Source organism: Leptonychotes weddellii, chromosome 5 (genome assembly GCF_054177405.1).
Source record: "Leptonychotes weddellii isolate Sample4059 chromosome 5, ASM5417740v2, whole genome shotgun sequence".
Classification (NCBI taxonomy): domain Eukaryota; kingdom Metazoa; phylum Chordata; class Mammalia; order Carnivora; family Phocidae; genus Leptonychotes; species Leptonychotes weddellii.
In genome coordinates this window covers 20043200-20070269 of record NC_138373.1, presented here as the reverse complement: position 1 = coordinate 20070269, position 27070 = coordinate 20043200, and the positions used below count along the sequence as shown (strand labels likewise).

Below are 27070 nucleotides of genomic sequence, written 5' to 3'. Positions count from 1 at the left end.
AAAATTCGGTAAATTGTCTGAGGCCGCACAATTAAGTGGCAGAGCCAGGATTTGAATCCGAGTTTTGAGTTCACACTCTTAACTATGGTATTCCAACCTCTCATGATATACATTGTATCTGCTTTTTAAATTTAACATAGTAAGGACATCTTTCCAAGTCAGTTTGTTTGGATTGTAGTTAATCCAAGTGGATTGTTACAGGAATTAGAATATTGCACACAGCTCAGAAATGATAATTGTCTTTGAGAGAATGGGATCCTGGAAGATTCTTAGATTGGGGAACTTCCCCACCACTGTGCCAGGTTAACAAATCTCCTACCCTCTCCAAACACAAAGTTCCTAGCATCCCCAGCCCATTCCCCACATCCTGTCTGAACTCTGGTCTCCTGGCCACTTGGCAAGTAGGGGAACTACTCATCATAGGGGAGCCTGTCATCGTGACCTTCTCCTGTCTTCAACTGAAGCTCCCATGGGTGGACGGCAGACCTGTCCCACAGAGTCCTGGCCTATCTGAATTCACGGAATGTTGCCTTCACCATCCCCAGCCTGCAGGTGTGTACCTGAGATTCATCCCTATCATATATTTCCCTCTCAGCACTCCAGGGTTGTAAACTCAGGGGCCAGGTAGGATGGGGAAATGGACTATAAGGTATAGAGCTAGTTTTCACTTCCACAAGGAAACGTGTTCTGTCCAGTTGTTTTGAAACATGATACAAGCTCTTTTGTGTTTTTCCTCCTTTCTGCCTTTGAAGGAGACTTGGTATATTAGACTGTAGCTAATATACCAGTGTAGGCTGAGCTGCTGTAACAAAGAGACCCCAAATTCCAGCAACACAATGTAGTTTATCTCTATCTCTTGTTATATAGTTCAGAGCTCAGTGGGAGATCCAGAGAGGAGAGGAAGCTCTCTTTCAAAAGACTATCCAGGGCTCCAGCTTCCTTCTATCTGGTTGCTTTGTCATCCTCTACAGAGTTGTTGCCCACATGATTGAAATAGCACAGCCATTCTCCAACTCAGGAGAGGGGTTGGTGGGAAAGAGGAAATGAAGGGCGAGCATCTTCTCTTTAAGGACGTGACCTGCAGGTTGCACCCTTCTTCCTGCCCACATCCCGTTGGCTCACAGTCCACAGTCACATGTCAGGAGTAAGAAGAGAGGCCTTTCTGAGAAGCCACCTAGTCTGCTAAAACTTGTGGGATTCTTTTGCTAAACAGAATTACAGGAGACTGGCTCTTTGGGTGTAATGACCAGTCTCTTGATTATGGGTCCAAAAAATATTTTTCTTCCCTTTTAACTCTACTGTAAGAAAAACAGTAGCACGGGCATGGTAATAGATGACAAAGATATTTGTGGAGCAGTAGGGCTTGCTGGGGACTGTGGCAAACTGGACAGCACGTGCCTCATCAGCATGATCGTCAGCCCAGGGTGGTATGTCGTATCTTTACCATTATATTGTGAATAGCACAGAAAATTGAGGAAATATTCTTTCGGTATTCAAAAACTATCCGAGTCAGCAAAGAAGTCATGTCATTGACGAATGAAGTTCTGACATCTGAATGAATGAAGTCCTGACATCTTTATTGTTTCAATTTTTATTTACTTTATAATGAAAATGAAAATGAAAGTATCAACCAACATTCACATGAGAGCTACATTCAGGGAGTTGGTTGCTAACTCTTTACCAGGACACCCACTAGCTGGAGGTGGCTGTTGGCCTCATGGCATCTGCTTTCTTTCTTCTGTTCATCGGTCTGTGGCCACCTAAAGGCAAGTAATGCCTGCCCCTTTTCTCTCCAGCAGTGTTTTCTCATGAGATGCGTATATTTTAACCTGAAGAGATATCTTCTCTCTCTTCCTTTGTAAAAATTTATTTATTCATTCAGTATATCTACTTATCTAACCTCTAATCTCTGCCAGGCATTGTTCTAGACACTGGAGACTCAGAAGAGAACAAGGCAGTCACACTACTACCTACATGGGCCTTTCATTCTAGTGGGAGAGTCACTGAGTGAATCATTATTCAACTCATTCAAGATAGGGAAATGGGTGACACTTATTGATCTCTTACTATATGCTAGGCACTATTGAAAACACTTTACACACACTCCTTTCATCCTCATAAAAACCCTACATAGTAAGTTTCTAAGGTGTCTATTTTTCAGCTGAGAAAACTGAGGCCCCAAAGTAGTGTTGCCCGTTTAGCAAATAAAAATACAGTATTCCCAGGGCACTGGGCTGGCTCAGTCGGTGGAGTGTGTGACTCTTGATCTTTGGGTTGTGAGTGTGAGTTCTACACTGGGTGTAGAGGTTGCTTAAAAAAAAAAATACAGTGTTCCCGGTTCAATTTGATTTGCAGATGAACAATGAATAATTTTTTCAGTATATGTTCCATGCAATTTTTGGGACATACTTATGCTGAAAAATTATTCACCGTTTAACTGCAATTCAAATTTAACTGGGCATCCTGTGTTTTATCTACCAATCCTAGTTAAATAACTTGTCCCAGGCCACACAGCTAGTCGGTGGCAATGTGGGGATGTTCCCGTGGGTTGTCTGGCTCTAGAGCCCAGCTTTGCCCATGCCATCACAATATGCTGCCTCTCTAGAGCACCTTTATTTAACAGAGATTTAGAAAATAATTCCCCAGACAGCAGAGGTAATCTCTTTTAGGAGACGCTTTTGTCCTCTCCTCATCACTTCCGAGGGGATGCCAAGAGGGAGTTTGTTCATGCTCCCTGAATTTTGCTTCTACGCTCATAGCTTGGGGCATGGGAAAGGGTTAGAGCAGTGCCAGTTGGGGAGTGGTAAACTTCCTGGACGGAGGCCAACTGCTCTGGACTTGAAACCCCAATCACCTATAGGGACCAGGCAGGCCACGGGGAAATCGGCTGGCTGGGTGGTGAATAGGAGTGTAATTACAGGGAAGAGCTGCTCCCCGGCCTGCTATTCTCATCAGGAAGGGGTTACGCCTAGTGTTGCCAAATCTTTGTGTTTTCCAAGAGAACTTGGAAGTCTGGATTTTTGTGGGGAATCCCCTGACTTTGAAACGTTGGCAGCTAATGAAAAATTTTGGAGCCAGCCAAACCAAACATGCCCACTAGCTGCCAGCTGGTGGGCTCTGCTGGGAAGGAGGTGGCCTGGCTGGGCTGCTGGCCATGGTGCTGACCATGTGCTCCTGTCCTGTCCTCACTGAGTCTTCTCAACACCCCAAATCCAGGCAGCTGTGGAACACCACCTGGAGCAGCGTCTGTATCAGCCGCAGAAGCTGCTGGAGGACCTGAGGGAAACAGATGCTCAGCAATTCTGCACCGCCATGAAATGCCTCTTAGAAGACAAGAAGGACCTCTTGGTGAGGCGTTCTTGGCACCCCGGGAGTAGGGGAAATCCAGAGCCAGATGGTATTTGTTGAGTTGAATCCAACTGAGCCTCACTCAGGCCTTCTTTACGTCTTCCTCCCACCTTCTCCCTTCACAATCCCCCCAGGAGCTTGCAGACCTTAGCTTTCTCACACTTTTTCCAAAGTTCAAATGAAGAGGCTTATAGTATATATTCTTATGGGAACTAAGAGATGAGGGGTACAGAGGAGCTTCTAATAGTTTGGCTCAATAAACATCCATGAATGATTACTATGCATCAGTGGACACTGGGTTCAAAGATGAAACTCTTGCCCTCAAGGAGTTTACAGTCTGGGGATAGAAAAAAAAACCAAACAGAAATAGACAGATTTCTACAAAATAAAGTTGGTGATCAAAGAGCATCACAGAGCAAGGTCTATGAGACCCAGAAAAATCCTTGGGACCCAGAAAGGTGAGGTTTAGAGTTTTCTTTATCAGAGACACTTTAATGTGGGAAACAGTGTTTCCTAGAAGGAGTTGAACCATGTAAACATTTTAATAGTCACAGACTTACTTTAATGTCTGTTATTAAAATAGAATGGGAACATCCAACCTGTGAGTTTGGTAGAGATGTAATGTTTCCTATTGAAATGAATTTAAGTTAAAAAAAAAAGTCGGTTTAAAAAAAAGTATGAGGTAAATAATAGTAAAGGCAGTGCAAAGATACAGCAAAAATGAGGATGCTGGTCTATGAAAATGATATTGATTAATTTTTATTGAGGGTTTACTATGTGTCAGGTGTTATTCTAAGGGAACATTCATCAAACCGTTTCTGTAAAGGACCCGATACTAAATATTTTAGGCTTTGCAGGCCATGTATTCTCTGTTACAACTGCTCAACTCTGCTGTTGTAGCAGGAAAGCAACCATAGGTGGCAGGTAAATGAATGAGCATGGATGTGTTCCAATAAAACTTTATTCACAAAAACAGGCAGTGGGCCAGATTTGGCCTGTGAATCATAATTTGCCAACACTGTTCTCAGGGTTTAACATGCATGGACCAATTGAATCCCTTCCAGGATGTTCTGAGATAAGGACAATAATAATCTTACCATTTCAATATTCAGATAAGGAAATGGGCTTGGAGAGGTTGAATGAATAACCTTGCATACACAGCTCGAAAGTGGGAGGTTTGAGGTTGGAACCTGGGCTCCTGACTCTAGCTGTGAGTCCTTCTGGCATCTCGTGAAGCCCATGGGCCCCTTCTCAGAATAACTTGTGAAAAATCTATAAAATAAAACACAAAGGATTATAAAGGAAGCCAATTCTATTGAAGGGCATTTATTAAAATATGTAAAACAAACATATTTGGAGTATAGTAACTGATGTGCTTAACACATCCAATGACAAGATTTAACTCTGAGTCAAATAGCTTCTGTAATTTTGAGGAGGTATTGATTATAAAGGAGATTTCAAGATATCTGTGACAACTGTAATGTGTTATGAAAGTTTCAGATTTCTACTGATGACAAATCCAAGGTCCTACTAGTGCTTTGGTGGCTTATTGTCTACATTCATTCCTGAAGGAAATGCTGGAAGTAAGTTCTGTGGCAGTAAAATGAAGGCGCAGTTTCTTCCAGTGTTCACATATGCCCTAAATTCTATCCACAGACCTCTGCTGCAGAACTCCTGAGCTGCATTCCTAACCACTACACTGTTTAGCCCCTGAGAGTAAATGACCGAAGTTAGGAAACACTCGGTCATGGTTAGAAATGTGGGCTTGGATGCAGATATACCTGTTTCAGATCCTAGCTCTGTGTAAGTTTGGGAAGGTTGCTTATTCTATCTTTTGTTTACATCACCTGTGATCTTGAGATAATAATAGCATATAACATTTGTTGAGTGTGTGGTCTTTGCTCAGTCAGTGATGGTTATTATGTTTGCAGGGTGTGCTGGGGGAAAGACGGGTGCCAATCAAATTGTGACTAAGCCCTGTCAGCATTCCTGGGTTCTGTGGTTCAAAAGAGTCATTCATTCATTCATTTGTTCATTCATTCATTCATTCATTCATCCTAACGGGCTTTCTCAATATTTTCTGGATACCAGGCATTCCTAGTGGAATGGGCGTCAAGGGCACATGGCTTGGGCGTCAAGGACTTTTCTCGCTCAACCCCTGCTGCACACCAAAGTCAGCTGCCTGGGCTCCACCAAAGAGCAGTTCAATCAGACTCTGTGGGGCAGTGCTGGAATCACCTCCCCAGTGGTTCTGATGTGCAGCCGGGGTTGAGAACCATTGGCATGGAGGAAAGATAGGTTCATAAGCATCTCTAATGCATCATGGAGTTTAGCTCAAGGTGCACTTGGGAGCACTTAGTGGAGGGAGATTTGATTTTGAGCAAAGTAGGAGGGCATTTGAGAAGACTTCACCAAGAAGGTGATGACACTTAAGCTTATCCATGAGGGATGAGCTGGATTTCGCTAGAGGAAGGAGGTGGGGAGGGAATTCCAGCTCAAGCATGCGCCTGAGGTGTGAGTCATGTGGTATACCTGGAGAGTGAGAAGTTGCCTAGTGTGGGAGAGGCAGGTGAAGGCCTCAACTTTGTTCTGTAATAGATGGAAAGTTCTAGAAGGTTTGACAGAGCAGTGATGTCAATCAGTGGTCCTGAATTTCCCCACTACTAAGTATGGTTCCTCCCAGGGCTTCCAAATCTAGAGGCCTCTCACGAGACAATTCTAGCTTCTTTATTTTAGGAGCTGGAAGACATTGTTATTGATTTGAGAGAGATCCGGAAACAAGCCTTCCAGAGCCCTGGTGTGAACCGCAGCCTGTTTCTCATCACACTGGAGAGGTGTTTCCAGTTGCTGAACTCGCTGGAGTGTGTGGAGATCCTGGGCAGGGTGCTGAGGGGCTCCTCAGGCAGCCTTCTGCAGCCGGACATTGCAGAGAAGCTCCCCCAGGACCTGTGTGAGGATGCCTTCAAGAACCTGTGAGTGTTTCCCCCAGCCCATGAACCCCACTCCTCATTCCTCAGAGGTAATATATGGCAGAGGGGAGAAAGCAAGGGAAGCAGGTTAACATGTGAGGCCTGGAGCAGAGCTTAACATCTGTGGAGTTTAGAAATGGTTTGATTAAAACAGTGCCTCCCAAATGTCGGTCATTCTGGTACCAACCTCACAATTTTTGCCCTATCTGTACACCACTGGTACTATTCTTTACTTGTTTTTTTTTTTTTTTCTTTATAGTGACTCATTATTTTTATTTTTATTTATTTATTTTTAAAAGATTTAATTGATTTGACAGAGAGAGAGAAAGCACAAGCACGGGGAGCAGGAGAGGGAGAAGCAGGCTCCCCACTGAGCAGGGAGCCTGATGCAGGGCTCAATCCCAGGACCCTGGGATCAGGACCCGAGCTGAAGGCAGACGCCCAACTGACTGAGCCACCCAGGAGCCCCATGACTCATTCTTTTTAATTAACATTTATTTAAAAAGTAACTTTGACATCATTACTGTAAGGTCAAGTCATATTGGGACTAAATGGGACTGCTGCATATGGCAACAAGGAGGTCGTTGGTGACTGGGACCATGAGGAGAGGTGTGGTGGGGAGGGGACCAGGCCGTAGTGGTTAAAGGTGGTCAAGACACTTCATACCCAGTGGGGTGTCTATAATCAAAATGTCAGATAAATATTTGCAAATGACATATCTGATAAAGGGTTAGTATCCAAAATATATAAAGAACTTTTAAAACTCAACACTAAAACTCAACTTTTAAAACTTTAACACTCAGTTAAAAATGGGCAGAAGATATGAATAGACATTTTTCCAAAGAAGACACACAGATAATAGACACATGAAAAGATGCTCAACATCACTCGGCATCAGGGAAATGCAAATCAAAACTACAATGAGATACCACCTCACACCTGTCAGAATGGCTAAAATCAACACAAGAAACAACAGGTGTGGGTGAGGATACAGAGAAAGGGGAACCTTTCACACTGTTGGTGGGAAGGCAAACTGATGTAGCCACTCTGGAAACAGTATGGCAGTTCCTCAAAAAGTTAAAAATAGAACTACCCTATGATCCGGCATTGCACTACTAGGTATTTACCCAAAGGATACAAAAATGCTAATTTGAAGAGATACATGCACCCCAGTGTTTATAGCAGCAGTATCTGCAATAGCCAAATTATGGAAGCCACCAAAGTGTCCATCGATTGATGAGTAGATAAAGAAGGTGTGATCATCATATATATATCATGGATATTACTCAGCCATAAAAAGAATGAAATCTTGCCATTTGCAATGACATGGATGGAACTAGAGCGTATTATGCTAAGTGAAATAAATCAGGCAGAGAAAGACAAATACCATATAAATTCACTCATATGTAGAATTTAAGAAACAAAACAAATGAGCAAAGGGGAAAAAGAGAGAGAGAGACAAACCAAGAAACAGACTCTTAACTGCAGAGAACAAACTGATGGTTATCAGAGGGGAGGTGGGTAGGGGATGGGTTAAATAGGTGATGGGGATTAATGTGTGCACTTGTGATGAGCACCGGGTGTTGTATGGAGGTGTTGAATCACTATATTGTACTCTTGAAGCTAATATTACATTAGCTAACTGGAATTTAAACAAAAACTTAAAAACAAACAAACAAACAAACCCAAAACCAGGATGTCAGATACTAACCAGTGTTGGTGAGGATATGGAGAAATCAGCACCCTCATATACTATGGAGAATGTGAAATCATGCAGCCTCTTTGGACAACAATCTGGCAGTTCCTCGAAAGGCCAAGGACAGAGTTGTCATCTAACCCAGCAATTCTGCTCTTGGGTATCTATCCAAGAGAAATGAAAATGTCTGTCCGCACAAAAACGGGCACATGAATGTTTACAGCAGCACTGTTCATAATAGACCAAAGGTGGAAACAACCCAGAGGTCCATCAGCTGGTTAATAGATAAACAAAATGTAGCAGGTACAGGCTGTGGATTAGTATTTGGCCCTGAAAAGGCCATGAATGAAGTGCTAATGCATTGTCCAACATGCATGAACGTTGGAAACATCATGCCAAGTGAAAGAAGCCAGTCACAAACATGACGTATCGCATGCTTCCATTTATCTGAAATGTCCGGAAGAGGCAAATCTATGGAGACAGAAAGTAAATTAGTAGTTTCTAGGGGTTGGGGTGACTTGTAGTTGGGGGGTGGTAGCTAAAAGGGTATGGTGTTTCTTTTTGAGACATTAAAAAATTCTAAAATTGAATGCGGTGATGGTTGCACAACTCTGGGAACACCACTGCATTGTACATTTTCAGTGGGTGAATTGTATGATGTGGGAATTATATCTTCATAAAGCTGTTACAAAAAAAGAAGAGGGGTGCCTGGGTGGCTCAGTCGGTTAAGCGTCTGCCTTTGGCTCAGGTCATGATCCTAGGATCTTGGGAATGAACCCTGAGTCCGGCTCCCTGCTCAGCGGGGAGTCTGCTTCTCCCTCTCCCTCTGCCCCTCCCCTCACTTTGTGCACGCACACTCATTCTCTCTCAAATAAATAAAATCTTAAAAAATAAAAAAATAAAACAACAACAAGAAAAAAGAAGTGACTAAGAGGTGAGGAAATGGAGAGCACTCTTCAGAAGAAATTTAGATGTGAAGGACAAAGGAGAAATGGGCCAATAGCTACACATAGCAAGGGAGTGGGAAGGCTTTTTAACACAAGACAGCTTTGGGTCCATTGGCTGTTTTGACCCTGTCTCAAGTCCTCCACCTGTTTGTTCTGTAACTGACGCCCGTGTTCGTCATTTAGATCTGCGGTGTTCAAAGATCTCTACGACCAAACCTCGGCTCATTCCCAGAGAGCTCTCTACTCCTGGATGACTGGGATTTTGCAGACGTCCTCCAAGGCTACTGGTGAGCCTGGGCTTTGGAGTGGGATCACTTTTCAGGGGGAGTCCATCCTTAAAAGTAGTGCTTCCTCTCTGAAGATAGGGATTTGATTTCATTGTCATTTCTGATTTTTACCCGTCCTTCCCACCTTCCGAAAAGGGTTTGATGTGGCTTATGGAATAAAACACATACCCCAGGGGCACCTGGGTGGCTCAGTTGGTTCATCGTCTGCCTTCGGCTCAGGTCATGATCCCAGGGTCCTGGGATCGAGTTCCGTATCAGGGTCCCTGCTCAGAGGGGAGTCTGCTTCTCCCTCTCCCTCTGCCCTGGCTCATGCTCTCTCTCACTCTAGCTCTCTCTTTCCCAAATAAATAAAATGTTTTTGTTTTTTTTAAGATTTTATTTATTTGAGAGAGAGAGAAAGACAGAGAGCATGAGGAGGGGTGTGTGGCAGAGGCCACAGAGGGAGAAGCAGGCTCCCCACTGAGCAGGGAGCCCGATGCGGGACTCGATCCCAGGACCCCGAGATCAAGACCTGAGCTGAAGGCGGACGCTTAACTGACTGAGCCACCCAGGTGCCCCAAATAAATAAAACTGAAAACAAAAACAAAAACAAACCCATACCCATTCCATCCATACACTTCCCACACGTTCCAGTCTCCAAAATAAGGATGCCTCTGCATCTTACAATCAATGGGCTATCCTAGTTTGTAAGTGGAATGTAAATAATGACAGCGTCTTGGATTCTAAGAGAACCTTTAGAGTAAGGTTTCAAGTTCAAGAATCTGTATCATAAATCTGGATTAGAGTGGGACGTGGTAAATTTTTAAAAGGAAATCTAGGCAATAAAGCACAGAAATTTAGCGCGAAGTTTCCTGGCAGCCAAGGCAGAAGTAGATCAAGACTCATTTATTTTACAGATGTGTATTAGAGGAGTCAAATTCATGGAGCCGGAAAGTAGTGGTGGTTGCCGGGGGCTGGGAGGAGGGGGAAGTGGGGAGTCGTTGTTTCTTGGGGACAGTTTTGGTTTTGCGAGACGAAAATGTGCTGGAGGTGGATGGTGTTGATGGTTGCACAGCGAAGTGAATGCACTTAATACCACGGAACCATCCACTTACAAATGGTTAAGTTAGTAAACTTTATGTTATGTTTACTACAACTGAAAAAAAGAGAAAAAAATGACTGTGTAGATGAGTAATGCAGACAGTGTCTCAGATGGCTTCAATTTGTTGAGTTTTTAATGTGAGTCGTGTAAACAGAAAAACTTTTTAAACACTTACCAGATCCTACTATGTGTCAGCAACTGGAGATACAGAGCAAAATAAGACAAAGTCTCTGCTCTCATAGAGCTCTTGTTTTATTGGGGGAGGGTAGGTGGAGAAAAGTTTTAAACCATCAAATTAAGAGAGAGAGAGAGAGAGAGGGCTCAGGCACCAGTAGGTGCTATGAAGAAAATAAAATAAAATGGATGAATGCTATGGAAAGGCTTAGTGCTTTCGACCAGAACAGGACTTGGCCATCGTTTTCCATAAAGGGTCAGAGTAAATATCTTAGGCTCTGTGGGCCTGTAGTCTGGCTCAATGAATCAACTCTGATGTTCTGGTGCTAAAGCAGATATTGATAACAGGTGAGCAGGCGGGGCTGGGTCCCAGCGGAGCCTTATTTATGGGCCTTGAAATTGGGATTTCACAATTGTCACATGCCACAAAATAGTCTTCTTTTGATGTTACTTCCAACTATTTAAAAGCGTAAAAACCAAGCTCGCAGCCTCCACAAAAGCAGGTGACGGGTTGGATTTGGCTGGTGGGCTATGTAGTTTGCCAGCCTCTGGACTGGAGAATCAGAGAGGACCTGACATTTGAATTGAGGCCATAATGAGAAATGGAACGGATCCTGTGAGGCTTTGGGGGAAGGGTGTTGAAGGCAGGGGAACAGCAAACACAGAGGCCCTGGGGTGGGAATGAGCTCAGTGTTTTGGGGAAACATAAAGGAAGCCTGTGGGACTGGAGTGTAGTGAGGGCCAATCAATCCTTTTCCTGGAATTAAGCTCTGAGATTTGTGTATAAGGAGTGTCCCACAATAGAATAATCGATGTCTTCAGTGCGTAGCAGAATTCCCTCTGCCTGATGCATATTTACAGCCTCTAGAAATTTGAATCTCACCATGTGTAACCCTGAGAGAGCCACTCAGCCTCTAGACTTCCCTAAGTCCTCATCGCCAGAATTTAATTAGAGACAAACGTTCCTTCTAAAATTCCTATATGCTATGTTTCATTATTATACTCAAGTGAATTAAAACGAATTTTACTTGTACTTTAAGCTTTTTATTTTTCATGGAGTTCCTTGAGGTAACTGGGAATGCTTTGGGTGTTAAAAATATCCCGATCTTCGGGATCCTTGGTCTGCAGAAATACAGTTTATACTTTATAGCTAATCTAAAATTAACAACTCAACTTGGTTCTTGATGAATTTAGTGGCTCCCTCCCCTACCCACACCCGCCCAGTTCTCTAGCCTTCTGGGACCAGCCCTTCTAATAACCAAGTCAAATGTCCAGAGTCTTCATCTCATCTAGGGGATCCTAGGGCGTTTATCTATGCTCATCCCAAGAGCTGAGTCCTGGGCTGACGAGGGATCCTGTTGTTCTTGTGACCCAGCCCATACCACAGCTGACTTCACCATCTTGTCTGGGCATGAGAGTCATTGCCCCTGGCTTTTTGCAACAGCTCTTGGTGATGGAGTCACTGTGCCCTGTAAACGCTCCCCTGCGTCTTCCATTTCCCCAAAATGCCACCAACACAATGTTGTTGTGTGTAAGAGTCTTTTACTGAAGGATTGGAGGCAATGAGGGCGATTCTAGCTTAGTGAAATGTGAAGTCCAAATGGAGCCTGGACATGATGGTTCTTGAAGTCCCACTGACATCCCGCTGACAAGCAATTTCAAATGCCTGAACAGAGCGACAGAATCTTCTGGGAATTCAGAGGAGGGAGAAATTACTGATGGCTGAGAAGACAAGACAAAGCTTTAGAGGGAAGAGGGAATGTTTGAACTCAATTCTGAAGATAGGATTTCGGAGCAGAAGAGTTAGGGGCAAAGGCATTCTAGCTGATGAAAAGGGCCCACATGAGAGAAGATTTGGAGAACATTTGGGGTGCATATGAGGAAGGATGAGTAGTTGTTTTGGCTCAAATACAGTAACCTGGTGCTAATCAATAAGGCTGATAATGATTGTTACTGGTAGTAATAAAAGAGAGTCATATATATTTCAAGTTGCCAGACTATTTAGTAACTAAGTGAGCTAAAAGTAAAACTATATTTTGTGATCTTAACTATTAAAAAATAGTCTGCATTTTTTAAAGGAATCTTTTTTTTTAAAGATTTTATTTATTTATTTATTTTAGAGAGAGAGAGAGAGAGCAAGTGTGAGGGGGGGCGGGGAGGAGCAGAGAAAGAGGGGAGAGGGAGACATAGCAGACCCCACTGAGTGCAGAGCTCAACGCAGGTTCGATCCCACGACCCCAAGATCATGACCTGAGCAGAAATCAAGAGTTGGCCGCTTAACTGACCGCACTACCCAGGTGCCCCCAAATAATCTGCATTTTTAATAAGTTCCCAGGTGGTCCTGGTGCTGCTAGTCCAGGGATCATGCTGCTGAGGAACAAAGCCTCAGTGGCTGGTATCTGTGATTGCCTATGTGTAGCGTAACGTCTCCTAGGTAGGAGGCTGTCCATGAATGGTTGTTGAACGAATGAATGAACATAGGAAGGAGGTCCTGATGTCAAAGATGGTTTTGATTATCGCATACCAGGCAGGGGCTTTTATTTAGTTATTTATTTACGTATTTCTCCATTTATTTATTTTTTGCAGACGACTCTGTTTCATGGGTCAGTGCAGAAAACTTATGGATTTTGGGAAGATACATGGTTCACCTATCATTTGAAGAAATTGTGAAAATTAGTCCTGTAGAAGTAAGTGGGAAACGCACATTTCCATGTCCCCATCACCAAGCCATCTGGGGAAAGGTGTATTCTAAACCCCTCATGTTCAGCCAGTCAAGGTGCCCTGGAAAATTGGATACCCACCTTGGCCAATATATCTTGAGTCTCTGAAGAAAACTCTTGGGATGAGGCCTCAAGTGGTTGGTCATCAGATTGCATTTAGTGTAGACGAACCAAGAAAAGAACAAGAATTGTAGACAACCAAGATAGCTCCAATGTGAACCAACATGATATAAAGAAAATGTTGGCTGTGAACCAAAAATCATTTTAGGGTATTTTTGCATTCAAGAAAGGCCAAGGACAATAGCTATAGAGTTTCTGGTCCTTGGAAGCATGAACCCAAATCAAACGAATCATGGATTACTAGCGACTTCTATTTATAGCTACTTCTATTGATAGCTATTTCAGTATGAGCAATGATTGGATTTTAACTGTAGAGTTTACAGTTGAGAAATGTACAAGTTCTAAGGTTACTTTCACTCACTGGCCAACCTGTCTCTGTCCTCCTGATGTTGACCCAGTCACACTAAAGTCCCTTGGGCATCATGATTCTGGAATGCAGTCTCCAAAGCATGCTGCCAACAGGGAGGCATTCATAAAGACTTTAGGGCTTGCCTCCAGTTTTTATCATGTGTGTCTTGACTTTCTCCTAGTCAGTGAGAGAAGTGTTTGTATCACATGACTGGCTCTCTCAAGGGCCAATTGATCCAACAATGTCGGCTTATTATGAAACCAGAGGCAGAAACAGGTTGTTCTTTTTCTTTATCTTTTTTAAAGATTTTATTTATTTATTTCAGACACAGAGACAGAGCACAAGCGGGGGGTGGGGCGGCGGCACGAAGGGGCAGAGAGAGAAGCAGGCTCCCAGCTGAGCAGGGAGCCCGATGTGGGACTTGATCCTAGGACTCTGGGATCATGACCTGAGCCAAAGACAGATGCTTAACCGACTGAGCCACCCAGGCGCCCCCAGGTTCTTCTTTTTAAGAAAAAATTTAAAAATTTTTAATTGAAGTATAGTTGACATATCTAGGTTCCTCTTTTGACCTAGGGGGCTGAGACTATTTCAAACGTCTTTCAATTTTATAATCTTCAGTTATAAAATGGATTAAACCTCAATTTTACTCTCCCAATATTGAGCAAACTTCTGCAAGTTAGGTGGAGATTAAATTGTTAGGAAGCTGGACCCCTGGGGAGGAATTTCTAAGATCAAGAGGTCATTTGCAAATTTTCTTCATCTTCTAAAAGTGTAGCGGAGGGAGGCGAAGCCCCACAGGGTACCAGCACTAAGGGGGAATTTTATATGGACAAAGAATAGAATCCACAAGGGAGAGACGACTTCATGAGCACAGAATAACAGTGCATAGAAAGATGGGAAACTTCAGCTTGACACCCTTGGACACCCAGGCAGAAAATGAATAAGAACAGAAAGAATCTGAATGGTGTATTTAATAAAGTTGAACCTATATATCTCTATCTTTCTCTATATTGTATCTTACCAAGGGAGCACACACTGGTTTTCATTACCCGAGGCCCATTTGTAAACTTATTCATCTAAAAAAAACACCCTGATGCTCCAAAGTGCAACATTTGTGGACCATATTCTCTGACCTCCCCATAACAAATCTACAAAGAAATGTGCAAACATTAGCTTTCAAAGAGTTCAATGGCTCAGATACTGAAATATAACACTTTCCTACTAAGTGTTGGGTTGAAGAGGAAGCCAAAACAGTTGTGACAGACCATTGAGAAATCAGTGACAATGGGAACTGTGCATCTCTGAGTCTCTGAGGTGGGGCACAGCATGGACCACCAGGGTGGGGCTGCTTGGGGCCACGTCAGTCTTCCTCACTGGTTTTCCTGCCCTTTTTCACCAGATTAGGCTGTTTATCAGCTATGACAATACCACCAAGCTGCTGGACACGGTTTACGACATCACACCCGAACTGGCCCGGGCATTCCTGGAGAGGATCAGCTCCTCCAGCTTTGACATGAGGAATACCTCCACCATCCACAGGCAAGGGGCAGGGGTTCTCTGAGTTGTTTCTCAAAATGTGAGCGAAGCACCAGTTTCCTCTGAGCAGCAGAGGACCCTGGGAGGGAAGGGAGGTGGCTGGTCCATCTCTTTAAATAGCCCCATGTCTCTGTGCACATGAGGGGAGGCATTTCCCCAAAGAAACACCCTTTGAAGGGGTTATAAAGTGGGGTGAGGTGGGAATAAATTCTTTCTGAGCCTCTCCTGTGCCAGGCATTTTAGGCAACCTTATCCAGTGCCAAGATTCCAGCTCTGAGCATGGAAATAGAATATCTTAAATACTCAGTTCTCTGTCCAAGGTCAATGTGTAATTTCCATTAGGGTGGGTCGAGGATTGGAAAGAGCTTTTGGGTCCCCATATTTGTGAACCTCTTGTTATCCAGATTCTCAGGTGGGGGATCCACAGATGACGTCAGCTCTCTAATTTAGAGATTGTAACGTGATCCTCCAGGGGGATGGGCCAGCAGCTGTGTACTTGGTGACCCCAGAAAGGGCTGGGCTGTTAGTGGGAGGGAGTGTGCGGTGGGGAGGGGTTGTGAGCACTGTCTCACCATCTCTCTCTCAGGGGCAAATGTCACTGTATTAAATTTTGTCAAAGAGTCACTTGTAGAGAATGTTCTTATATGAAACTATTACACCTTCTTCCCCCATCCCTAGTAATATTTACCCATAGCATGGGCCCCTTTTTCTATGGTTATACAAAAATAACTTATTGGTTAAGGACACGGGACCTGGAGCCAGACTTCCCGGGTATAATCCCGGCTCTGCCAGCTATAAATTGCGTGATTTTGGTTGCATCAGTTCACCTCTCTGTGCCTCTATTTTCCCTATCTGTAAAATGGGAGATAATAATCTGCCTACCTCGTTCAGGTCCTTGTAAGGATTACGCACACCTGCCACAAAGTAACTGTTCAAGAAATATTAGTTATTCTTAACGTGGTTATTAATATTCAGTCTTTACATCTCCTGAGTCTTTTCTCATCCGACACATTTTCAAATCCTTCTGCTGGCCTGATTGCTCTCCTGTGGACATGTCTGAGCATGTCAGTGTCTTTTTTTTTTTTTTTTAAGATTTTATTTATTTGACAGAGAGAGACACAGCGAGAGAGGGAACACAAGCAGGGGGAGTGGGAGAGGGAGAAGCAGGCTCTCGGCCAAGCATGGAGCCCAATGCGGGGCTCGATCCCAGGACCCTGGGATCACGACCCCAGCCACAGGTAGACGCTTAATGCCTGAGCCACCCAGGCACCCCATGTCAGTGTCTTTCTGAGAGGGTCAACCCAGGTGGAGCCTGGTCAACCAGGTGGTCCAGCCATGCTGAATTGAATAGATTTCATACTAACTCTAAGAGCATCCATTAATGAAGGAGTGCCTGGTGTCCACCAGGAAGTGTGCTCATCTTCCCGTTGAACTCTCACAGTACTCCTGATTCCTCTGTTCATCATATTTATTGTGATGTGCTATGGTGAACAAAGCCAACCTCTCTTTTATTAAAGGCTCAGAGAGACAGGGTCACCCTGTACAGTAGTACACAGTGTGGACTGCTCAACTGTGCATGCAGCAGCTTGGCAGAGAAGTTAAGTAACTTGTTGGATCAAATATCCCATACAGCTGGGCTTCAAACTCTTGTTGGCCTGAATCTATGCTTTTAACCACTAAGTGCAGTGCTCCCAGCTAGACCAGGGTTCACATCCCACCTCTGCCCTTACACTGTCCTACTTCCTGTCTTTTTCTTTCCTTTTGAGGTCATTATCATCTGAGGTGAGCAAACCCTATATCTCCATGTGGAAAATGGGGAGTTTTTTTTTTTTTTTAAAGATTTTATTTATTTATTTGAGAGAGAGAGAATGAGAGAGAGCACATGAGAGGGGGGAGGGTCAGAGGGAGAAGCAGACTCCCTGCCGAGCAGGGAGCCCGATGCGGGACTCGATCCAGGGACTCCAGGATCATGACCCGAGCCGAAGGCAGTCGCTTAACCAACTGAGCCACCCAGGCGCACGGGGAGTTTTTAATGGCTGACTCAGCATCACACTTCCCTTGTGTCCCTGACTGCCCTGGGAAGAGAGATGGTATAGCTGGATGGATCTAGATTTAAGTCCTGGCTCCACTACTTTGTCTTGGGCAACTTACTTGACTGCTCTGTTTGCCCTTCTGTGAAATGGGGCTAATAAGAGCATCTACGTCATAGGGTTGCTATGATGGGGTGATCAGGTACAGGGCTCAGCATGATCCCTGGCATGCGGCAGCTGCTCTGACCATGACTCTTGGTTCTGCATGGGACAGGGCTGTGGTTGTGGCCCCCAGCTCTGAGCCCCCCGCCAGCACCCTTATTTTCCCACACAGGCTGGGGCTGCTGGTCTGTTTCTACGATGACCTGGATTTGCTGGATGCCGCAGTGGCCCAAGTCCTCCTCCACCAGATGATCAAGTGCAGCCACCTGAGGGGCTTCCAGGCTGAGGTTCAGCAGGTGCGATGGGGCGCAGGGCCCTGGGGAGATGGCCGGAGAAACGGAGAGCAAAGTCTTGCCTGGCCTTTGAGAGAAAACACGTTGGCTTAATCAGGATCTAGGTGCAGCCACAGCAGATGGCATCCCAAATCCTGGGATGAGCTTAAAATGGGAAGAAATGACATAAAGCAGTATAAGGGAAAACTTGGGATAGATCAAAATTGAGAGTGGCCACCTTGAACTTAACTGTGCATAAGGATTGCTTGGGATCTTCAATGTGGATTCTGATTCAGTGGGTCTGAGTGGAGCCCTGAGTTGAGACTGTACTTCTTTTTTTTCAGTAAAGATTTTATTTATTTATTTGAGAGAGAGAGAGAGCACAAGCGGGCAGAGGGAGAGGGAGAAGCAGACTCCCCGCTGAGCAGGCAGCCCGACGTGGGGCTCGATCCCAGGACCCTGGAATCAGGACCTGAGCTGAAGGCAGACACTTAACCAACAGAGCCACCCAGGCTGCACTTCTTTTTTTTTTTTTTTTTTTTTAAAGATTTTGTTTATTTTGACAGAGAGAGATATAGCGAGAGAGGGAACACAAGCAGGGGGAGTGGGAGAGGGAGAAGCAGGCTTCCCGCGGAGCAGGGAGCCCGATGCGGGGCTCGATCCCAGGACCCTGGGATCATGACCTGAGCCGAAGGCAGACGCTTAACGACTGAGCCACCCAGGCGCCCCCAGGCTGCACTTCTAACAAGCTTGCAGGCGATGCTGAAGCAGCTGGTCTGGTGACCGTGCTTGGAACAGAAGGAGATAAACTGGCTCTGCTTTAGTAGCATCCCACCAGCTCCGTCCCTGGAGATTCTCGAGGCATTGGTCAGGGCTGTGGCCTGGGAATGGTATGTTTCAAAAGATCCTCACGTGATTCCAGTGTAGCCAGGGTTGAGAGCACTGGATTACAGTGTGTTTACTGAGTTCCTAGACCAAAGTTCGGGGCAAATGGCACAGACAGATTTTCTCATTTCCCCCTCCCTCCATGTCTCCCTCCTTTCTTCCCTTCAAGTGTCAGTTCTGCTTGGCATCTTTTTGTTTTTGGCTCTTTTCATTTTTTTTTTTAATTGAAAAGATGATGTGAGAGCAATATTAAAATTTGGGGGCATCTGGCTGGCTCAGTCGGGAGAGCACATGCGACTCTTGATCTCAGGGTTGTGAGTTCGAGTCCCAGATTGGGCACGGAGCCTACTTAGAATTAAAAAAAAAAGAACATTTTGATAATGCCATCAATAATTCCACAGTAGTTTTTCACATGTAACTATAAAATCCCTGATCCCATTTGACATTGGACATAGTCATCATGATCTTGACCAGTGCGTGTTTTTATTTTCAAGGAAAAGGATCCCTCCCAAGCCAACTCAAACCAAACATCAGAAAATGAATGTATTTTAAGGCCGCAGGCATAAGCGGTGGCCGTCCTGACCAAAAAAGTCCAATACAATGAAGATATAAGAGAACCCCTTGGGGGGTGCCTGGGTGGCTCAGCCGTTAAGCGTCTGCCTTTGGCTCAGGTCATGATCCCAGGGCCCTGGGATCGAGCCCAGCATCGGGCTCCTTGCTCAGCTGGGAGCCTGCTTCTCCCTCTCCCACTCCCCCTGCTTGTGTTCCCTCTCTCGCTGTGTCTCTCTCTTTCAAATAAATAAATAAAATCTTAAAAAAAACAAAAAAAAAAGAGTACCCTTTGGGATCACCTAGCTCAGTACTTCCCAGACCAGAGGGTGCATCAGAGTCACCTGGAGGGTTTGTTAAAATACTGGTTGCCGGGCCTCAAACTCAGTGTCTGGTTCAGGAGGACCCGGGCAGGGCCTGAGAATCTGCATTTCTAACAAGGTTCTGGGTCATGTTGCTGGTCAAGGACCACAGTGCTTTGTGAAGCACTGCTCAAGCACATGTCTCCGTCTTATAGATGTGGAAGCTGAGCCGCTGGGAAGGAGAGCTGCAGAATTTGGAGACCCCAGAGGCTGTGACAGCTTTCTTTCATTTCACTCTGCTGCCCCCCAGTGGCCATTTCAGTATTGCCTGGTACACTGGTGTGCACATTTCTGATAGGAATATACTGTTCTACAACTTCAGGTGTGAAAACATGAACCATTCTCATTTTTGGGCACAGAGGTCATGTTGCAATGTTCTTTACTGGGAGTGGTTAGGAAACACAGTTAACTATAACTAGATAGGCATAGTATAATAAAATCATTGTTAAGGCGATCCCAGAAACGTGAAAATCTCTGTAAGACCTAAGTAAAAAATATAGAAAATCGTACTTCCACTCATGTTACAACTATGTGAAACATGCTGTAGTTTACTTATTTTTTAAAGATTTTATTTATTTATTTGAGAGAGAGAGAGAGAGAGAGAATGAGCATGAGTGAGGTGTCAGGAGGTAGAGGCAGAGGGAGAAGCAGATTCCCCGCTGAGCAGGGTGCCCCACGCGGGGTTCAATCCCAGGACCCTGAGATCATGACCTAAGCCAAAATCAAGAGTCATCCCCTTAACCAGTTGAGCCACCCCGGGGCCCCTAATCATAGTTATTTTTATGAGGAGTTTCAGGAGATTTCACTTTCTTGTTACTGTTGAAAATTATTTTTACGTGGATTATATATTATCACGAAGAACACCCTGGATGTTTCATGAAAGAAAAGCAACCATGTATATGGATGCAGAGTTCAAGGTCACAAAAAGACAACAGATGCTATGAGAGGGTGGTAGAATTATGGACAAAGTGAACAAAATTTCCTTCTGCCGTGTTTCAAGTTTGATTTAATAGCAAATTAATATTTAAATGAAGTACAAAGTTAATTTGTAGCATATCAAGGTCAAGGCCAGAGGAGGTGGTGCTCTTCATTGGGGTGACTCATTGTCTGGTCAGGGCTCCTCGGGCCAGGGTGGGGGAGGGTGTTGTGACTACCCCAGGGCGTAGGCAGAGGGAGCCACTGTGCTGCTTGTTACCCACCCTCATGCCAGCTTGCTCCCCTTCTAGCTCAAAGCCGACCTCCTGGACATCGCCACGGAGAACCAGACCCTCAATGAGACTCTGGGCTCTTTGTCAGATGCGGTTGTGGGCTTGACCCACAGTCAGCTGGAATCCCTCTCCCCCGAGGCTGTGCATGGCGCCATCTCTACCCTCAACCAGGTCTCAGGCTGGGCCAAGAGCCAGGTCATCATCTTGTCGGCCAAATACTTGGCCCATGAGAAGGTCAGTTGGAGCTTTGAACTCTTTTTTTTTTTAATGCTCTGAGACCCAAGGGCCAGTGACACACAATAAGGACAACCAGTCAGTACGAAGATGGTGCCAAAGAGGACTCGCTCTGCTGTTTACTAGCTGCGAGACACTGGACAATGGGCTTAACTTTTTGCCTCAGTTTCTCTATTTGTAGGATGGGGATAATGATAGCGCCTCTCCTGTAGGAGGGCTGCAAGGATTCTGTGGGTCAGTACGCAGGAAGAAGTTGGAACATGTGACCTAGAGTGTGAGCTCCATGAGTGGTGGCTGTTGTGTTGTTTGCAAAGCTTGGGACCCATCCCGGGATTTCCTTGCTTGTTGTTGAGGCTGTGAACACGTCCCTCATCCTGAGATGAAAGATAATGCTATTTTATTCATTTTGGGCGGCAGGGAGGGAATTGTCCTTGCAGAAGTTCCTGTTTAGAGGGGACAGGAGACTTAGTCCATGTCCAGATGCTTCTGGGGTGGGAAATGAGTCTTTTTTCCTGGGGAAATCATCTCTCTGCCCTGGCCTCAGTAGAAGGGGCTCCAGAGCCCTGAGTCCCTAAATATTTTGGTGTCCTGCTCTTTCTGTCTCATAGCCGTGTCCCGGGATGCAGACTAGGTCACGAGGACTGGACTGGGGACCAATTCCAAAGGGACAGTAATAACATATTCATTAAGTACTTCCTGTGTGCCAGATTCGGGTCTAAGTGAGTTAATTGTTCAATGTTCTCAACAACCTTTTGAGGTCAGTTGTGTGTTATGACCTTCATTTTCCACGTCATTCATGAGGGGCACAGAGTGTGTAAGGGAATTGCCAGGGTCCCATAAAAGGGACACAGTTGGGATTGAACCCAGGATGTCTGGCTTCAGAGTCTGCTTGCTTAACTCCCATGCTGACTGCCTCCAGCATGGCACCATGGCCATGGTCCATCCATTCGTACCTTCTGACTCAAGGCCAAGGCTAGCCCATTCTCCTTGTCTCTTCTAGCCTCATGGCAACTTAGTTTGAAGGCTTGGCTGCCCTCCTCTGTTTTGACTAGGGCGCCCTGAGTTCACTTGCACAGTTCAACGTGCATTTGATTTCAGGGAGCTGAGGGAGACCGTCTTGTTCCTCCCAGCCCCAGACAAAGTGACTTGTCTCTTTGGTGAAGCAATTGTTATGAAGATGCCAAGAGCTCGAGAGGTCTTGCCTTCCTTGAGGACGGTAGATACTACCCATTCTACAGAGCATAGCAGGCAACACAACTAGCTTTTTGTAGAGCTAAGGAATGAATGTTCCTAATTACATGGAAAACCATCTAGCATCTTTGCTCTAAAGGAAGGAGACAAAACAAGTAGAGTTTCTGATGGGGCAGACAGCCACAATCATATTTGTCATAAAATATCAGACCCATATCCCAAAACATTTTTTTCAACTCAAAGCTTCTACATGGAGATAGATGAGCATGGGCTTTGCTGTGTCAGGGAACATCATGAGAAAAGTGGGCTACCTGGGGACCCTATACAAGGGGGTGGGGCTAGGTAAACTGAGAGCCCCACGACCTACGTCAAGGGGCGGCTGCTGGTCAGTTCTTGCCAACTGTTGCCGATGTGGGCCTGGTATTGCCTGGTGCTCAGATTTTTTTTAAACCTGGATTTTAATGGAAATTTCCCCCATTTCTAAATGTTGTCAGCTAGTCCAAGTTCAACACACACACAGAAGCCCATTGCCTGGCCAGCTGTGGTGCATGGGCCATGACTTTTTGATATTTGTACCGTGGCCTCGGACAGCACAGTACGCCCCGGGCAGAGCACTTGCCTCCTGTGTTGTGTTTTGACATTGACTCTCTTTCCTGATGGAAGGAAGGAAGATCTGGGAGGGCAGCATGTGTCTTGCTCCCAGTCGTGCCCCTGGCACCCATCCAGATACCCGGCATGCAGTGGGGTAAGTGTCTCTCAGGTGAGAAACCAGAGTAGAACCTCATCCTCCTTGCGGCCGGTCTTCCCAGGTGCCGTCTTTCTACAGTGTCAGCCAGATGGGCGTGCTGCTGGCCGGGGTTGGCACCCGGGCCTTCTATGGCATGGATTGCAGGGACCTCTTGCAGGTCCTGAGAAGCACGGTCTCCTTGCATGTGTCCAACTTGTCACCTGCCCAGAAGCAAGGTGTCCTCAGCAAGGTGAGAGGAAGACATCGGGTCTTCAGCCATGTGGTTCACAGAGCATGTGGTTTTGGGGTTTTGTGAGTGTGCTGTGACTTTGGGCCATTGACTCAGGGCTGGGGTTAGCTGAACCTTTGGTGAGGGTGTGTTCTGAACCTTCCCCTGATGGCCGCTTCCCTTCTTTTCCAGAAAGAGTTTCATGCTGCATTTCTTTTCCTTCCTTCCTTCCTCCCTTCCTTCCTTCCTTCCTTCCTTCCTTCCTTCCTTCCTTCCTCTCTCTCTTTCTGTTTTAAAGACTAATTAATTTATTTTAGAGAGAAAGAGCATGAGTGGGAGGGGCAGAGGGAAAGGTAGAGAGAATCTCAAACAGACTCTGAGCTGAGCCTGATGTGGGCCTCGAGTTCATGACCCCGAGATCAGGAACTGAGCCGAAACCACGAGACGGACAGTTAACCGACTGCGCCACCGAGGCTCTCCAAGGGTCACGCTATATTTCTTCCCAAACCCCGGTGCTTTCCTTAGCCAGTTGACTCTGGAGGACTTTTCTTAAATTAGGTTTCTTGATATGATAACGTTTTGAAAGTTTGTTTTTCTTTTTTTTTTTTTTAATTTTATTTATTTATTTTTTTGAAAGTTTGTTTTTCAAATCTCAAAGTGAATTCCTGAAGTTCGCAGAGTGCTTCTGAAAGCCCCTTCCATGATTTGAAGTCACACCTATGTTCCTCTTTCTCACCTGGCAGTGGGCCTTTGGGCGTCCTATTCTCTCAGACCTGCTGCGTCCCGTTGCAAAATCTGTTAGGAAACGAAACCCAAGGAGTTTGGCTTAAAATACCAACACCTTTCAGATGGCAATAGCACATTTGGTTAAAATAAAGAGTGTGGGTGGGGATTAACATAAGAATAAAAAAAAATTAAAAAAAAAAAAACTTACAATCAGAAAAAAAAAATAAAGAGTGTGGGTTCTAGAATAAGACAGACTTGTGCTTGAATCTCACTTATCAACTTTCAACCAGTTACATGCTGCCTTTTTCTCAGTTTTCTCACCTGCAGAATGGGGGTAAGGATAGTCCCCCACCTCAGAGGGTCCTGAGCAGATATGGTGGATTTCATGGCCTCTGAAAGCACTGACACAGTGCCTGGCCCTTACCCAAAGTTCAGTGCGCCTTCTACAAGGTGGTTGTTATGTTTATCCTCACTCTTGGCAGATGATTGAAGCAGGAGATACTACCTCAGGCATTGTGGAAATACAAGGGGCTTTCTTTAAGGAGGTGTCTCTTTTTGATTTACGGAGGGAACCCGGATTTAACACTACAGTCCTAAAGGAAAAGGAGCTTCGAAGGAGTCAGGTATGACCACTAAGGATTCTGACACCAATTTGGATGTGTGTATGTTGGGGGGGAGTGGGTTCCTCACACCAACAAGGAATTCTCCAACATCATTTGAGTGTCCTATGATTCATCTCAATTCTGACACTGTCAACCTGGTGATGGCATCAGATCCCACAGATCAAGGGTTCAGCCCTATAATCCTACACCCCCTGCCCCTCAACTTCAGATGCCAGTCACAAGTCCTCGTCGTCCCCTGTGCTTCTGACCTACCAGCTATAGATCGAAGGTTCCAGTGACCACCCTGCCCTACTTTGGTTTGATTAACTTGGTCGAGCGCTCACAGAACTCAGAGAAACATTTTACTTACTAGATCACTGCTTTATCATAAAAGGATGTAACTCAGGAACAGCCAGAAGGAAGAGAAGCATGAGACAAGGTGTGGGGAATGGGTGCAGGGCTTCCATGGCCCCTCCAGATGCGCCACCCTCCCAGCACCTACACCTGTTCACCAACGGGAAGCTCTCTGAACTGGGTGCTTTGGGGTTTTTATGGAGGCTTTGTCACGTAGGCATGCTTGATGAAATCATTGGCTGTTAGTGATTGATTCAGCATCCAGTCCTTCTCCCCTCCCTGGAGGTCCACGGTGGGACTGAAAGTTCCAACCCTCCACTCACGAGTTTGGTTCTTCCAGCAACATCCCTCCACCCTCAGGCGCTTTCCAAAAGTCATTCATTAACATGAGAAAAGACACCTTGATTGCTCTCCCCACTTAGGATATTCCCAGGGTTTTAGGAGCTGGTGCCAGAAAAGGGGATAAGAACAAATTTAGATTTCTTATTGTAAATCACAATATCACAGCCATGATGCCCAGATCGCTCCTGGATTTCTGACTCTCTGCCTTGTGGGAAAGCTCTGTTTTAAGGTTAATTTGGTAAAAGAAATTTATTTCTGTGTGATTACACTCAGGGGGCAGAACAGCATAGCGTTAAGAAGTTGGACAAGACCTGAGCATGAATTTGGGTGCTGCCATTTATTAACTTTGGGGGAGCCACTTCTTGCTCAGCCTCAGTTTTCTCAGTGTGAAATGGGGATATTTCTTTTTTTTTTTTAATGACTTATTTATTTATTTTAGAGATTGAGAGAGAGAGAGCATGCGTGCACCTGCTGAGGGGTGGGGTGTGGTGAGGAGGGGCCGAGGGAGAGGAGGGAGAGAACCTTAGCGATGGGGAAGACTGGGGTGGGGTAGGGTTCCAGAACTTGATCCTGCACCTGAGGACATGTCTGGGGCCACACACAGAGCTTCGGGAGCTTACCTCCCTAGCTGTTCCTTTCTCTTGGGCCTGGCTGTCACGTCACAGATGCCTCTGCCTAACGATGGCTCATAATTTATTCCGTTTGGGGAATTATGTTCAAAGTTTCAGAGTCTATAAAATAGATGAATGTCATACTTGATCGCATCTGCAAGTTAGGTGTTCTGTAAAATTATGTTCATTAAAACAAATGGCTCCCCTGCCTACTAGGTATTGTTCTTCTAGAGTGCCCATCTGGGATGGTGGGAGGGCAGTGCATGCTGCAAGCAGGAGTTACTTTATTGATGGTACTTTCTAGCCCGTCCTGGTCTATTCATCCATCTTCTCTTTTGCTTCCTCGGAGCTAGCAGGGGGGCACGGACCGAGGGGCTGTGGAGGGTCCCCAGCTGATCCGCAGCTTCACAAAGCATAGTAAATAAACCTCCAGCCTTGCTGCCTGACGGCTTTGCTCCTCATTTGTGTTCTAGAGCATGGGCGATCCTCCAGGTGTGAGAGCATGCATTCTGCAATCACTCTGACACCAGTTCAAATCCCAGCTCTACCACCTAGCAGTTGTGTGGGCCTGGGTGAATAACATAGCCTGTTAAGCCTCCATTTCCCCATCTGTAAAATGGGATCATAGTGTGTCTTCCCCATAGGGCTTCATGGTGCTGGGCACACACTGCGCTCCTCACGGTGAGTGAGTGAGTGAGTGCTCCATCCATACCGGCAACCATTCTCTTCCCTCAGGCCTTGTTCCTGTATGAGCTTCTGTCAAAGTCGACCAGAAGGCCCGAGGAGCTCCTGAGGTGGGCAAGTATACTTGGCCTGAGGGCTGACGAGCCCTTTGGAGCCTGATTTCCCAGGAAGGAGAGTTGGACAGTCCAGTCTGTAGCCTGTGCCCATCAGACCTGCTTTCTCTTGCCCCTCCTTTCCTCTCCCCTCCCAACCCCCTTCTTCTCCTGGGTCCCTTGTTCTGTTTTCCAGCACCGGGCAGCTGGTCAAAGGCGTGACGTGCTCCCACATTGATGCCATGAGTGTGGACTCCTTTCTGGCCCATTTCCACTATTTTGAGAACAACCTCTCCCTGCTCTCACCCTATCAGGTACCATTACAGCACGTTCGAGCTTCTGATTCTCTCTCCCTGACTGGATTGACTATGGCAGCTTAAGGTCTTTGTGCCAGGATTATTCCCATGTAAGTGATGATGTGGGGCCAAATATTGAGCCAGGTTTTCTCCAGTTTCCTTTTTATCTTTTTTTTAAAAGATTTTATTTATTTATTTATTTATTTATTTATTTGACAGAGAGCGACACAGCGAGTGAGGGAACACAAGCAGGGGGAGCGGGAGAGGGAGAAGCAGGCTTCCCG

General features: G+C 45.5%; 2 protein-coding genes across 5 annotated transcripts in view; both read left to right on the top strand.

Annotated features, from left to right (window-relative positions):
- LOC102738756 (otoancorin) overlaps positions 1-27070 on the top strand; it is a 58062-nt gene that overhangs the window by 8949 nt on the left and 22043 nt on the right. For 3 of the 4 annotated variants that reach the window (XM_081819851.1, XM_081819852.1, XM_081819854.1), the window contains exons 6-13: positions 465-552; positions 3217-3348; positions 6085-6320; positions 9144-9247; positions 13089-13189; positions 15094-15233; positions 17595-17718; positions 20717-20932. In XM_081819851.1, coding sequence (XP_081675977.1) covers positions 465-552; positions 3217-3348; positions 6085-6320; positions 9144-9247; positions 13089-13189; positions 15094-15233; positions 17595-17718; positions 20717-20932 — 1141 coding nt within the window. Of the gene's footprint in view, positions 1-464; positions 553-1254; positions 1428-3216; positions 3349-6084; positions 6321-9143; positions 9248-13088; positions 13190-15093; positions 15234-17594; positions 17719-20716; positions 20933-27070 lie in introns of those variants that run through there. The other variant, XM_081819853.1, reaches the window with a different exon arrangement.
- On the top strand, positions 20950-27010 carry LOC145721562 (otoancorin-like). Its single transcript, XM_081819855.1, has 5 exons — positions 20950-21651; positions 22933-23100; positions 24288-24428; positions 26450-26508; positions 26687-27010. Exons 2-5 carry the CDS (start codon positions 22960-22962, stop codon positions 26868-26870), a joined length of 525 nt encoding a protein of 174 aa, XP_081675981.1. The 5' UTR covers positions 20950-21651; positions 22933-22959; the 3' UTR covers positions 26871-27010.

Coding starts and splice junctions, on each gene's coding strand:
- LOC145721562 (XM_081819855.1), top strand. CDS start 22,960: ATGGGCGTGCTGCTGGCCGGGGTTGGCACCCGGGCCTTCTATGGCATG. Junction 23,101..24,287: donor AGCAAGGTGTCCTCAGCAAG/GTGAGAGGAAGA, acceptor CACTCTTGGCAG/ATGATTGAAGCAGGAGATAC. Junction 26,509..26,686: donor AGGCCCGAGGAGCTCCTGAG/GTGGGCAAGTAT, acceptor TCTGTTTTCCAG/CACCGGGCAGCTGGTCAAAG.